Below are 12,664 nucleotides of genomic sequence, written 5' to 3'. Positions count from 1 at the left end.
TCTGGAAGGTGACAAAGAACCCAATGGTCACTCTAACAGAACTTTATTAGTCTTCTGCTGAGATGGGAGAACCTGTCAATCAGATGTTTAAGGTAGAGTGGCTAAGATGGAAGCCCCTCTTGAGTAAATGGTGCTTAGAGGACTCCGAGAGAAGAAGAAAAAGAAAACAATTCTCTGGTTTGGTGAGACAAAAAATTAACTAGATAGATAGATAGATAGATAGATAGATAGATAGATAGATAGATAGATAGATACTTTACTGATCACCTGACTAATTCAATCCTTAGGGTGAAGCATGGTGGTGGCAACATAATGCTAATGGGGGTTCTTTTCAGCAACAGGACCAAGGAGACTGGTCAGGATTGAGAAAAGGATGAATGCAGCCAAGCAAGAGAGGTCCTTGAGAAAAATCTGCTCCAGTGTGTAACTGGGGTGACGGTTCACCTTTCAGCATGACAATGATCCAAAACATGTAGCAAAGACAACTCTGGTCTTTGGGACAAGTCTCTGTCTGTTCTTGAGTGGCCCAGCCAAAGCTCAGACTTATACCCCAAGGTACATTTGTGGAGAGACCTGAAGACGTATTTTACAGAATGCCTCCTATCCAATCTAATGGAGCTTTAGAGGATCTGACAGGAAGAATGGGATAAACTTCCCAAATCCAGGTGTGCAAAGATTGCAGAGACCTACCCAAGAAGATTTAAAATTGTAACTGCTGCCAAAGGGGCCCTTACAAAGCACTGAAATAAGGGAATGAATCCTAAAATGAATTAGAGATTTCCATTTTTGATTTTTTATATATTTGCAAACCTTTCTGAAAACATGCTTTCACTTTGTCATTATAGGTTATCAAATGGGAAATTTATCTATTTAAGTTGAAATCTACAAGAAAGTAAAGTGTGAAAATAGTGAATACTTTCTGAATTGACTCTGTGCAGCTCCAGGGCAACTTGAGGCGAGTGATTCATGAAAACAAACTTCCTAAATAAAGAAACTCTCTTAGCTATTCTTTTACATAAGCAAGCTCAGTGCAATAATGTGAGAATTTTCATTGGAGTAAAAAAATAGCAAGTTTTAGTTTTTAAAGTTAAATATTTTTCTCTTCTTGAGACTGGGAAGGGAGATGTATTGGAAGTGCCAACACTAATGGCAATGTTGTATGGAAAGTTTACAGCTGTGTCTTATGATTGTACTATTTTTCTTACTATTTACTCTTATTGTGATTTTTACAGCACTGATGATGATAAAAATATTATAAAATGCTTAATATCAAAAAAACTCTGAGGATAACACCCCTACCTTATTTAATTTGATAAAGTAATCCAAGCCAGCTTCTAAAGGGTTTGTGTCGCAGTTCATCTATTAAAAACAAAAAAACATGATATAAGCAAGAATATTTTAATACATCCTGAGTCATAATTTTAATGTTAAATAATAAGGTCTTAACCTCTGCACCCCAAGCTCTGAATCCTTTCTCCAAGCGTAGAGAGCTCATTGCGTATGTTCCAAAGTTATCAATCCCTGCATCTTGCCCTGCTTCCATGATGGTCCGGTAAAGTGTGGCGGTATCTTGACGTCTATGATACAGCTCCCAGCCAAGTTCTCCTGTTTTACAATTTAAGAGCAGAGATTAGGGTGAAAGTCCATCCATCCAGCCATTATCCATCCCGCTATATCCTAACTACAGGGTCACAGAGTTCTGCTGGAGCCAATCCCAGCCAACACTGGGCGGAAGGCAGGAAACAAACCCTGAGCAGGGCGCCAGCCCACTGCAGGGCACACACACTAAGGACAATTTAGGATGTCAATGCACCTAACCTGCACGTCTTTGGACTGTGGGAGGAAACCCACACAGATATGGGGAGAACATGCCAACTCCATGCAGGGAGGACCCGGGAAGCGAACCTGGGTCTCCTAACTGTGAGGCAGCAGCGCTACCCACTGTGCCACCGTGCCGCCTAGGGTGGAAGTTTTCTGATTAAATAATGCCACAATAAAATTCTTCTATTTCAAACAAGAGTATCAATTAACTGTTAAATGTTAAAACGCTCCTCTTTTCAAACAATTTCACTCAAATAAAGATTTTGATTTGACTGATAATGTATGCAGTTTGATGGTAGGTGGTCAACTCACTTGTTTCAATTTTCAAAACAATCAGGTATTTCCATTCTCTTTATTTTGGCCATAGCCAAATCTATAACTGCTGAATAAATGAGTTAAGACTAGATGGGCACTGAAAATTCAATAGCTGAAATGCATGCTGGGATTAACAAAATACAATTTTATATATTGCTTTAAATTTTATTGCACAATAAAATACATGGAATTTTGATAATAGTTGGCACATAGATACATTGGTTTGATGTGTTTTATAAGCAAGTGTTTTTATTTCAGCATCCTTGCTTTTAGCACTAGTCACTGTGTCAGTCATTAGGCACATTTACTGAGTAGGCTGTTTTGAATGTCGACATCTGCATTTACTGCTGCGCTTTGTTATCAACTCTTTTAATAGAAATCCCTTTCACCTCCTTTAGATTGTATACGACACACTTCAAATGCATATTTTGCAATTCATATTTTCAGGAACATACCTGCCAATTCTTTTAACCTTGCATTCAACTCTGTTGCTGTAACTGTGAACAACAGTAGCAAAGTATTGTTCACTTTTACTTCTCATCCATTGATGTCTTTGAATGCTAATATATAATCTAATTTTACAGAAAGGTTTTTCTTTTGCAAAAGGCTATGTTTATTTTGAACAAATGCAGTGTGCTCCAGACACACACAGCACACATACAATTATATGTTCGATAGGGGTCTCTTTAGGAGAGTTTTCACCTGTAGACAGTTCATCATAACCAGAGGCTTGCTGTCTGTTAAATCAGGTTAATATCATTACCCCTACGTTCATTCCCACCTTCATTAGGTGTTGGATTGAGTTAGAGATGTGAAGCTCAGTGTCCAATTGTTCCTACCCACTTTAAGCAAAATTCACACACGGTTCTCTCCAGACATATATATCATACATTCTCCGAGATTAGCTTAGCATTAATATGTGGCTAGAACATTTCACAGATAACTGTAACAGAGAAGGGCTATATTACAAGAATTGTATACAGTAGTGCTGGTCCTATGCAAGCCAGACATGTCAATTGAAATTATCTCTCTATTATATAAAAAAATCCTTTGACGCGACAAGACTTTTTGGAAGAGTGATTTTTTCAACTTGTACCTTGACATTTTTTCAAGTCACTCCCTCCTCTCAAACATTTTCAGATAAGACCTCAACTCTCATTTGTGTGAATGCTTTTGTCAGTCACACTTCCTGCACTCTCAGCTCCTATACATTTTAACATTTTCCTCATTTTAAGTTCCCAATTAAAGAACATGTATTTTGTCCAAATCTTATTGAAGAATTTCATCACGAAGGGTTGTCAACACAAAAAATGAGTACACGCGCAATCCTAGCAAAGAGAAACAAGGAAGTCAAAAATGTCTATCTGTTACACATCAAATTGGTTAAATGCATCCAAAAATGCCGAACGGTTACACAGCATATTGGTTAAATGCGTATCAAAAGACTATGCTGACTATGTTGGTGGTGATCATATGGAAGATGAAAACAACAATTTACAATATCCAAAAGAATTTCTACAACCGTTAATACCATCCAGTCTTCCACTGCATGAATTACTGTAGAAAGAAGGATGTATCCAAGAAAGGTAATGCAGTACATCTTCCACGGATAACATTACACAACAAAGGAGATCTTGATATGCCATTTGTATTACAACGTTAACAGTTTCCAGTTAGAATTGCTTTTGCAAAGACAATTAAGAAATCTCAGAGCCAAACATTAGAAAAAGTCATTTTATTTAATAGTGAGGAAGAAATGGAATTCAATCACGGACAATTTTATGTTGCGTTGATGCATATGTAACAATTCCCATGAAAATAAAAATCTTTTTCAATTGTACATTCGCATCCCCATACACGAGTGGCAGAACCGCACAGAGACTAGCGCAGGCCCGGGGGTTGGCGAATGAAGCGAGCAGGGGGAAAAGCCTCCTAGTAAAACATGAAAAAATGGGGAATTTTATTTGGAGCGTGTTTATGTGTTCTAAAACACCAGTGTAAGTTAGTGGTAAACTAACTTTAAAATAAATGCCAGGAAGCACTTCTTTACACGTGTTGTGGTAATCTTCAACATCTCCTCCGTCATGCCTACCTGTGTATGATATTCTAATGGCTGTAACTGGAATACCAGCCAGTGTTAGTGGTCGACAGTGCAGGAATTTAAAAGTAGAGTCACTTAGGTCCTCTGTGGTTAGCTTCTGGAGGACTAATCGAGCATTTGGCCCAGCCACACCAAGTACTCCCATTTCATCTGTTACATTTTTAATTTCCACGTTATATGCTCCATCTATTGCCTTCTGTTCAATCCACCTGACAAAAAATACAATAAAAGAAATAATCAGAAACATCTGTCACATAAATAAAACAAATACAAATAATACAATCAATTATATGTATACACAAATTAGATCAATTATTTCTAATCACTAACTGGAAATGCCCAGAGTTATAGTGAATCTTGTGTTTAAATTAATGGGAAACTAAATTGAAAATGAATGTCAGGAAGCACTTCTCCACACTAAGTGTTGTAGGGGTATACTAAACAAACCATAGAGTCGTGGAATTAAAGAGGAAACACTGACAACTTAAAAAATATCTAGGAGAGATATTTGAACAACTCAGCTATTAATGTACTGACTGCACAGGGCAAGGCAGTTGTTTTAAATAGGGGTGGAACCAGAAAATGGATTGTAAAAAATAACTAGCCAAGTTCAAAAGTAGAAAAACAAGATTTAGTAAACTCAGCAAAGGACGCAAGTTAAGAATCGTAAGTAGAGAATCTTAGCTAGAATGTCAGAATCCAGAAGAGTGAGAAAATCCAATATGTTAGAAGTAAATCTTAGTCAAGGGGCAGAAAAGAGTTCAAAACCATACCTTATTTTAAATGATCAAACAAAAACATTACAACTTTAGAATAGTTTGATGAGAACAGGCAGTTCAGCCCAATAAAGCTTCTCGATCGTACTTACTTAACACTAGAATTACCAAAGCCTACAAAAAAAACTCGTAAACCCAGCCCACCTTAAATCCCTTCGCACCTCTCAGTCAGCATCTTTTGTCTTGTAAATGTATCGATCAAGAAAAGGCTTGAGCTGGGAGAACTTTGTGCATTTCTGCAGCGGTGGGGTGATGGAATTGTAGGCTTCTTGTTTCAAGTACTAAAGTCCTATTCTCTACTACACTACTTGATCATTTATGTCACGCGTCTACGGTTTTCTGTGTGAAGAAAAGCTTTTTCATGTTTATGCGAAATTTACTCTTAACAAGTTCCCAACTGTGTCCCTGTGTTCCTGTTAAACTCATTTTCAATTAACATTTTGAATCCACTGTACTAATTCGTTTTATAATTTTAAAAACTTCAATCATGTCACCTCTTAATCTCTGTTTACTTAAACTGAAAAGGTTCAATCTTTCTTCATAATTTCTAACGCTCAGTACCAGAATCAGTCTAGCTGCTCTTCTCTAGTCTTTATCTAGCGCGTCTTTGTCATTTTTGTAGCCTGGAGGCCAACACTGCACACAGTACTCCAGATGAGGCCTCGCCAGTGTGTTATAAAGCTTAAGAAGAACCTCCTTGGACTTGTGCTCCACACATCAGGGCGCTATATAACCTGACATTCTGTTAGCCTTCTTATTGGCATCTTTACACTATTGGGATGTCGATAGTGACCCATCCACTACAGCTCTTAGGTCCTTCTCATAAGGTGTACTTTCAAGTTTCAGACCTACAATTGTGTATTCCAATCTAACATTTCTACTTCCAATGTATAATACTTTACATTTACTGACATTAAATTTCATCTTTAACAAATCAGCCCAAGTCTGTATGCTGTTACTCTGCAATGATTTGGCTGATTCCATTTTATCTGCCATTTCATCTTGCTTGGTATCATCTGCAAATTTAACCTACTTATAATTTATGTTTCTATCCAAATCATTTATATGTATATTAAAAATTGCACTGACATCTGAAGAATATTACTTTTAAAATCATCTAATTCTGATAAGGATTCTTGCACCATACCCCTCTGTTTCCTGTGTTTTAGCCAATTCTGCACCCATCTACACAAAACTCCCACTTCTTTTAGTTTCATCACTAACCTTTCTTGAGGTACTTTAACAAATGTTTTCAGAAAATCAAGATAAATAACATCATATGCGCCTCTTTTACTGTAACCTTTTCTTGATTCCTCATTGAATTCCAGCATGTTAGTAAAGCATAACTTCCTCTGTCTGAACCCCTGTTGACTGTTTAGTAAATCTCCCGTATTTGTCACGTGTTGCTCAATCTATTCCTTAATAATTTCTTCCAATAATGTACCTGTGATGTTGAGCTTACTGGCCTACAGTTACTTGCATCTGCTCAATCACCAATCACCATTTTCACAGAACAGGGTAATATTTGCTAGTCTCCAGTCCTTTCCTAAAAATATCCAACAAGGGTTACTAACTCACTAACCTTCTTAAGACTTATCTAGTCCTGGTGATTTGTTAGATTTCGGACTATTTAATCTAAACAATGCATCTCTACAAATGCAAAATCTGATGATGTATTCACAAACTTGAATGATGAGTGCTCTGTGCTGCCGGCTTATAAGTCGAAAATTCTGATTGCGTTACTCAGTGTGACTTCTGCAGTGGTGTAACCTGGCGACCCATGAAGATGTCCCTAACTACAGGTGCTCAAAGTCCAAATTACTTAACATTTAAATCTACAAAAGCAAAGTCTCTGTTATTCTTACAGGCCAAATAGAAATTGTTAAATAAATAAATAGCAGAACATGACAATTAGTCTCATTGTTTGTCAGACTTATGTTCTTCTGCATTGTCTTAAGTGTAACTTGTTGATTTTAATTTCTTATTACAGTTACTATTATGGAACATCATTTATTTAAAATTAAAGTGACATAAATGTGAGCAAATATATTTGCAAATCACTAATCAAAGACCAAATTACATCTTTATACAGTATATATATAAAATCCAATGTCTGTCTGTCTGTATGTCTGTCTGCTTTTGACGAGAGAACTACTTAGCGGATTTAGATCAGGTTTTTTTCTATAATGTGCTTGAATATTCCGGTTGATTTTGCGACTTCTCTCATCGCGCGAAGTATGATAGTTCACTTGTAGGAGCGATGTATTCATGCTAATCCGAGACAGAGGCTGCGGGCCGAGGGGAGGGGGAAGCGTGACGTCAGGAGTAGTGAGCCAGGCAAGGCCCTCCTCGCTGTCCTGTTTCGCTTCTACACGGGTGAAGACATGGGGGTGGCTAGTATTTAATTAAAATGAAATATTATTCTATACTGTATATTGTTATTGTTTAATAACACAATGTCCTTCCAGAAGAGATTCTGTTTCCCTTTCGTGATAATTTTCATTATCTTTTGGTTTCAGCAGCTCACAAAATGGATAGATGAATGGATGGATGGATTGAGAAAATATACAACAGTACTAAACACTGTCAGTTGTGTGTTCTATACTTGAAACAATTTCCTGTGATTTTAATTATGCATTACTCTTATTTGTGTTATTTATTATTAATTTTGTTACTTATGTGATGTCATCACGTCATTATTTTTTCCCCATCTGATTTGGTTGCATGGGTCTTGCCATTTGTTTGCAGTAATAACTGTGACCAATGATGTGTTATGATTTGTAAACTTCTTTATTTTTTCCCAGGTTTTTTAATACATAAACATCAAAACCATTCCATTGTTGGGGTGTCTTAACCCAAAGAATCCAGTTCTGCTGTTTTGTGATTTTTTTCTTTAATTAAAAGTGAATACTTTTTACCATAAGTTTCAATGCCATTTTGTTTTGTTATTGGATGTTGCAATTTGGAAATATTAGCATGCTTTGTTGCTATTGCCGTTTCCTACAATCCTTTTGGAGGGCACAGTTGGTGACCTTATCATATGCGACAGTATAAGTCACCAACAGACTTTCTTTTCTATCCAAGATTTGGATAAAAGCATAGCAGTTACTTTCTGGCTTTGCTATTGACCCCTGCTTTTACTCTTTGACTACGATTCTTACGGTTAGCTTTTCGCTTTGATGATCACTTTTCTTTGATCTTCTGGTATCAAAGTTGCTTTGTTTTTTCCTGACTACGATTTTCTCCTGGTCCTTTTATAAAAAAAAATCCTGACTGTTCTTCTAGTCAGAACATTATGTCACCGCACTTCCTGTATAAAAGATGGCAGTGGGCTCAGTAGTTTGTCCAATCTTTAGATCAAAGACCTAAAACAAAGAAACTACTAATGCTAATGGTAAACAAAAACATTAAGACCTTTAGGCTTGACATTGTTGCTGACTTTAAAATTAGTTTCATTTTAGCTTTCATGCTTTTTTTCGTTGTCTTTAATGTGCTCATATAATTATTTGCTTATCATTTTTTTTCTTTTTCTGGCTTCTCTGACAGCCTGTCATTTCCTAGTCTTTGTCTTACAACTGTTCTTGTGGACAAACTTGTGGAAATCATAACACTGTGTGGTTGGCAGAAATGCGGTTAAAGAGGCCTCAATAAAACCTGGACCAATTCAGACTGAAGAAAGGAGTTAGAAGAGAATAAAGGAGAAGAAGAGTATAATGGAGGTGCCTAGTAAGACCACTTAAGAATCTGGTCCAACCTGTGTAGGAGGATATGTCTCCCTGTTTTTCAAGTGAAATATAGCGTCCTACGATAGGATGTTAAATGTCATACAAAAAAAATGGCAGCTGTAAAAAAAAAAAAGCGCCACCTTTTCAGTTGTGACAATTTAATTAATTTTATCAGCTTATTGTGGTAACAGGGTAAAGAAGGATGAATATTAAAGCTTTTAACAATGAAACATATTGTATCATTAGTATAGACAAATTACAATCTTAAAAAATAAAGTAAAAAAAAAAATCCAACATATTGACTACATCTCTCTATTATAATAAACAAAATCCTGGGATGAGACAAGACTTTCTTAGAGAGACTTTCATGTCCCGCAAGGCAAGACTTTGTGCTAAGAGATTTAAACACCCGGGGCCGGAAATAAAAGACAAAGAGTAGTTGACAATGTAGAACGTTGTAAAGAATTCAAAAACATTGATGTGATACACATGCAGAGCAGGTTAGAGATAATGAAAGTACTAAAATTCAAAAGTCTTAAAAAAATGATAGTAAATATCGTATTAACGCAAGCAAATGGAAATTATTACTCTGTGAAATAACGGAACAGCAAAAAAAGATTGAATATATTATTCAGATTTAAACTTTAAGTCGGAGACTTGTAGATTGTCTAATTCATGTTGCCATCAGGGAAAAGTAGTGTTTCTTCCCAATGAAGAGGCGTATCTGTGAGAATTAAAAGATCTGTTGTTTTGTGAAAATGAAATCCACATAAACAAGCGGCAGAGACGTGAAGGGGCTGGCGTATAGCGCAGGCCGTGGGGTTCGGGGGTTGGCGGGCAAAGCGAGCAGGGTACAAAGCCCCCTAGTATTAACAACAACAAAAAAAAAACTTAAACATATACATGCAAGTATACCTGTGCCCAGAACACATTTACAATGGACACAGAGAGTATTCAGATCCCTTGTCTTTCTACACACTTTATTGTGTTGTAGGTTTAATTTTAGATGGATATAGTTGCCATTTTTACCCATCACACTACATTCAATAACCCATAATGACAAAGTGAAAACATACCTTCAGAAAGGTTTGCAAATTTAGTAAAAACCAAAAGTGAAATCTCCCATTCATAGAAGTATTCAGACCCTTTGATGAGGCACTCCAGAATCTGCTCAAGTGTGTCCTGTTTCCCTATTTATTCTTGAAATGTGTCCAGAACTTCATCAGAGTCCAGCTGTGGCAAACTGAACTGATTGGACATCATTCAGATAGGCACACACTTGTGTATATAAGGTCTGACAATTTACACTGCATGTCAGGACAAAAACTAAGCCAAGAAGTCCAAGGAGCTCTCTGTAGACTTCAGCGATCCAGTTCTGTTAAGACATCGATCAGGGCAAGAGTATAAAACAATTTCTAAAGCTCTGAGTGTTCCCAGGAGCATAGTGGTCTCAATAACTGTGAAATGGAAGAAGTTTAGGACCACCAGGACTCTTCCTAGAGTTAAACTGTCTGGCTAACCTGAGTAACTGAGGAAGAAGGGCCTTGCAAACAATTCTGAAAACACTTTCACTTTGTCATTATAGATTATCAAGTGTGCACTGCTGGCCAGAAATATAAAATGTATCCATTGTGAGAGATGGCTGGCAGTTTATCCCGACCAACACCCCACGCCGCAAGGTGGAGTCCTCCCTGCAACATTGAGGTGCCCCGAATTCCCGCAGGGCATTATGGACAATGGAGTGCAGCTTCAAAGCCCTGCTGGATACCATGGGGACAGCCAGGGGACGCTGTAAGGAGGCACAGGGATTTATATTTTCCATATAGCCCGGAAGAACTCCCTAGTCACGGGGACGGAAGAAATGAAGTACTTCCAGGCTGAAGAAAAAGGAGTTTTCATCTGACCCAGAAGTGCTATGGAATTACATGGACTGAAGGACAGAAGCACTTCCAGGTCGAGGACTATAAAAGGACTCTGGGAAAACCAGCAAGCTGGGCCAGAGTTGGGAGGGAGTGTGACAGAGATGCTGGGTGGAGAGGAGGATTGATTATTATTATTATTGATTTATTGTGTATTTGTGGAGGTGGATGTGCTTTGTGCACATTATTGGAAAGATTAAAATCATTTCTACTTTTACCTTGTGTCAAGACGTGTTGTCTGCGGGTTTCATGGGGCAACAGCGACCCCTACTGTCACACCATTTAAAAAGAAAGTGAAGGGACCTTAATATTTTCTGAATACTTTGTACATATTATCATACATTATCATTATATCAGTATACACTGGCACTGTTTCTACAATGAATAACTGGTATAGAAAACTAGAAAACACCATTCTAATGTCAACAGCCTAAGTTATATATCAAACACATTTTTCATTTTCCATTCCATGAGATTTCAAAGAAAAAATTGGACTTTATTTTAAATGAAGTGCCCTAAAATGAGTTATTTCTCTAGCTCTTTCAAATAAAAAGAATCATATATTGCAAAAAGCAGACGGAATGAAATCCTTCCTTTCACTGAAATAGAATTAAATTGGGGTCAGAAATAAGAAAAAAAACAAAGTGCATGTTTTTTCTTTAAAGAGATGTAAGGCAGACATGAAACACTCCTCCTGCTGTATTCATCAAAACTGATCCTCTGCCACACACCTGACAGTGGATGCACTGCAGCAGCTGTCTCTGCATAATGTAACATATTTAGGGTGCACCTTTAACTAAACTCAAATTCCTTGTTGCATTCATTAAATAAATCCTTTTATAAAGTTTTTATTTGAAAAGACTAAATTAAAATGTATTAGAAGTCCTCCTTTGAGAGTAAATTTATGGTTAATTTACCTGAGGTCGTGAAGCTCAGATCCTGAGCCCGTCACCAACAAAAACTCTCCATCAGACAACTGAGTAACAGTGACCTCGGAATAAACACGGCCTCTTGGTGTCAGCATGTGACTGATGTTTGTTGAACCCACCTGAAATGGTACAGCACATCCAAATTAGTTGCAAAGCACTAACAAAAGAGCAACTTTCCCAGTGAAAGAGGGCAGTATTGAATCCATTTTACTCTTTTATTAATCTGGCGGCCAATTTAAGCTTAAGTACACATAAAGAACAAACAAACATGACCAGTCCCATGTGAAGGATGACCTCACTTGAAACCTTCCTTAAGCAGGAGTCTGTCTGTCATTACTGTCTTTTTCTTGTCAGCTTGAGACTTCTCTCTTCTGCTACTACTTATACCTTTACACAGCTTTCCTTTAAATGGCCTAGCCCTTAAATGAATTATATTCAGCCCCATTGTTAAAACATATCAATATAATTACCAATATTAAACCATTAAATTATTAACTCATTTAACTTAGAACTCTAGGTTTCCACAATGTAAAGTTCCCTTCCCATTGCATGAATTTACTTATGATTATTTTTTTAAGACTATGTTAGTATTTCCCTAACTTTTTATCCAGTGAGGGTATATGCAAGAGTGGGCTGAAATCCTGTTCAGATTTGACTCTTGACTGTGTGTTGGACAAAGTGAATTAAGAAAATGGATGCATTTAAGAATACTGTACAGGACATGATTGGCGAATGGGACCCACAAATGATGCGTGCATTGCAGTTCCAGAATGCGCTTGATGGAGCGATCGAACCATACAAAAGCCTCCTCGCGCAAATGAAAAGACAGCGCCAGCAACTGCCTATCACGATGTTTTTCAGCCGCGCACCCAGACACCCACTGCCTACTCCTAGTACTGCTTCAGCGGAAGAAGGCAACGATGCACCTGCTGAAGATACTGAACCACCTTAAGACTCTCCTACTGAGGTCGTGCCTTCATAGGTTAGTGGTTGTGTGTAAGAACGGTGTGTGTGTAATTAATTGTACAGTACAATAATAATATTATATTTGTAACATCTAATATGTCTTATTTTCTCT

The 12,664-nt window shown here is 37.3% G+C and overlaps 1 protein-coding gene across 2 annotated transcripts in view; it reads right to left on the bottom strand.

The window, feature by feature from the left end:
* dmgdh (dimethylglycine dehydrogenase) overlaps positions 1-12,664 on the bottom strand; it is a 108,878-nt gene that overhangs the window by 11,419 nt on the left and 84,795 nt on the right. For both annotated transcript variants that reach the window (XM_039758383.1, XM_039758382.1), the window contains exons 11-14: positions 11,575-11,705; positions 4,229-4,446; positions 1,448-1,605; positions 1,300-1,359 (exon numbers count right to left, since the gene is read on the bottom strand). In XM_039758383.1, coding sequence (XP_039614317.1) covers positions 1,300-1,359; positions 1,448-1,605; positions 4,229-4,446; positions 11,575-11,705 — 567 coding nt within the window. The remainder of the gene's footprint in view (positions 1-1,299; positions 1,360-1,447; positions 1,606-4,228; positions 4,447-11,574; positions 11,706-12,664) is intronic.

The sequence above is a fragment of the Polypterus senegalus genome, chromosome 7 (genome assembly GCF_016835505.1).
Source record: "Polypterus senegalus isolate Bchr_013 chromosome 7, ASM1683550v1, whole genome shotgun sequence".
Lineage (NCBI taxonomy): Eukaryota > Metazoa > Chordata > Cladistia > Polypteriformes > Polypteridae > Polypterus > Polypterus senegalus.
This window is presented reverse-complemented; position numbering and strand designations above follow the sequence as displayed.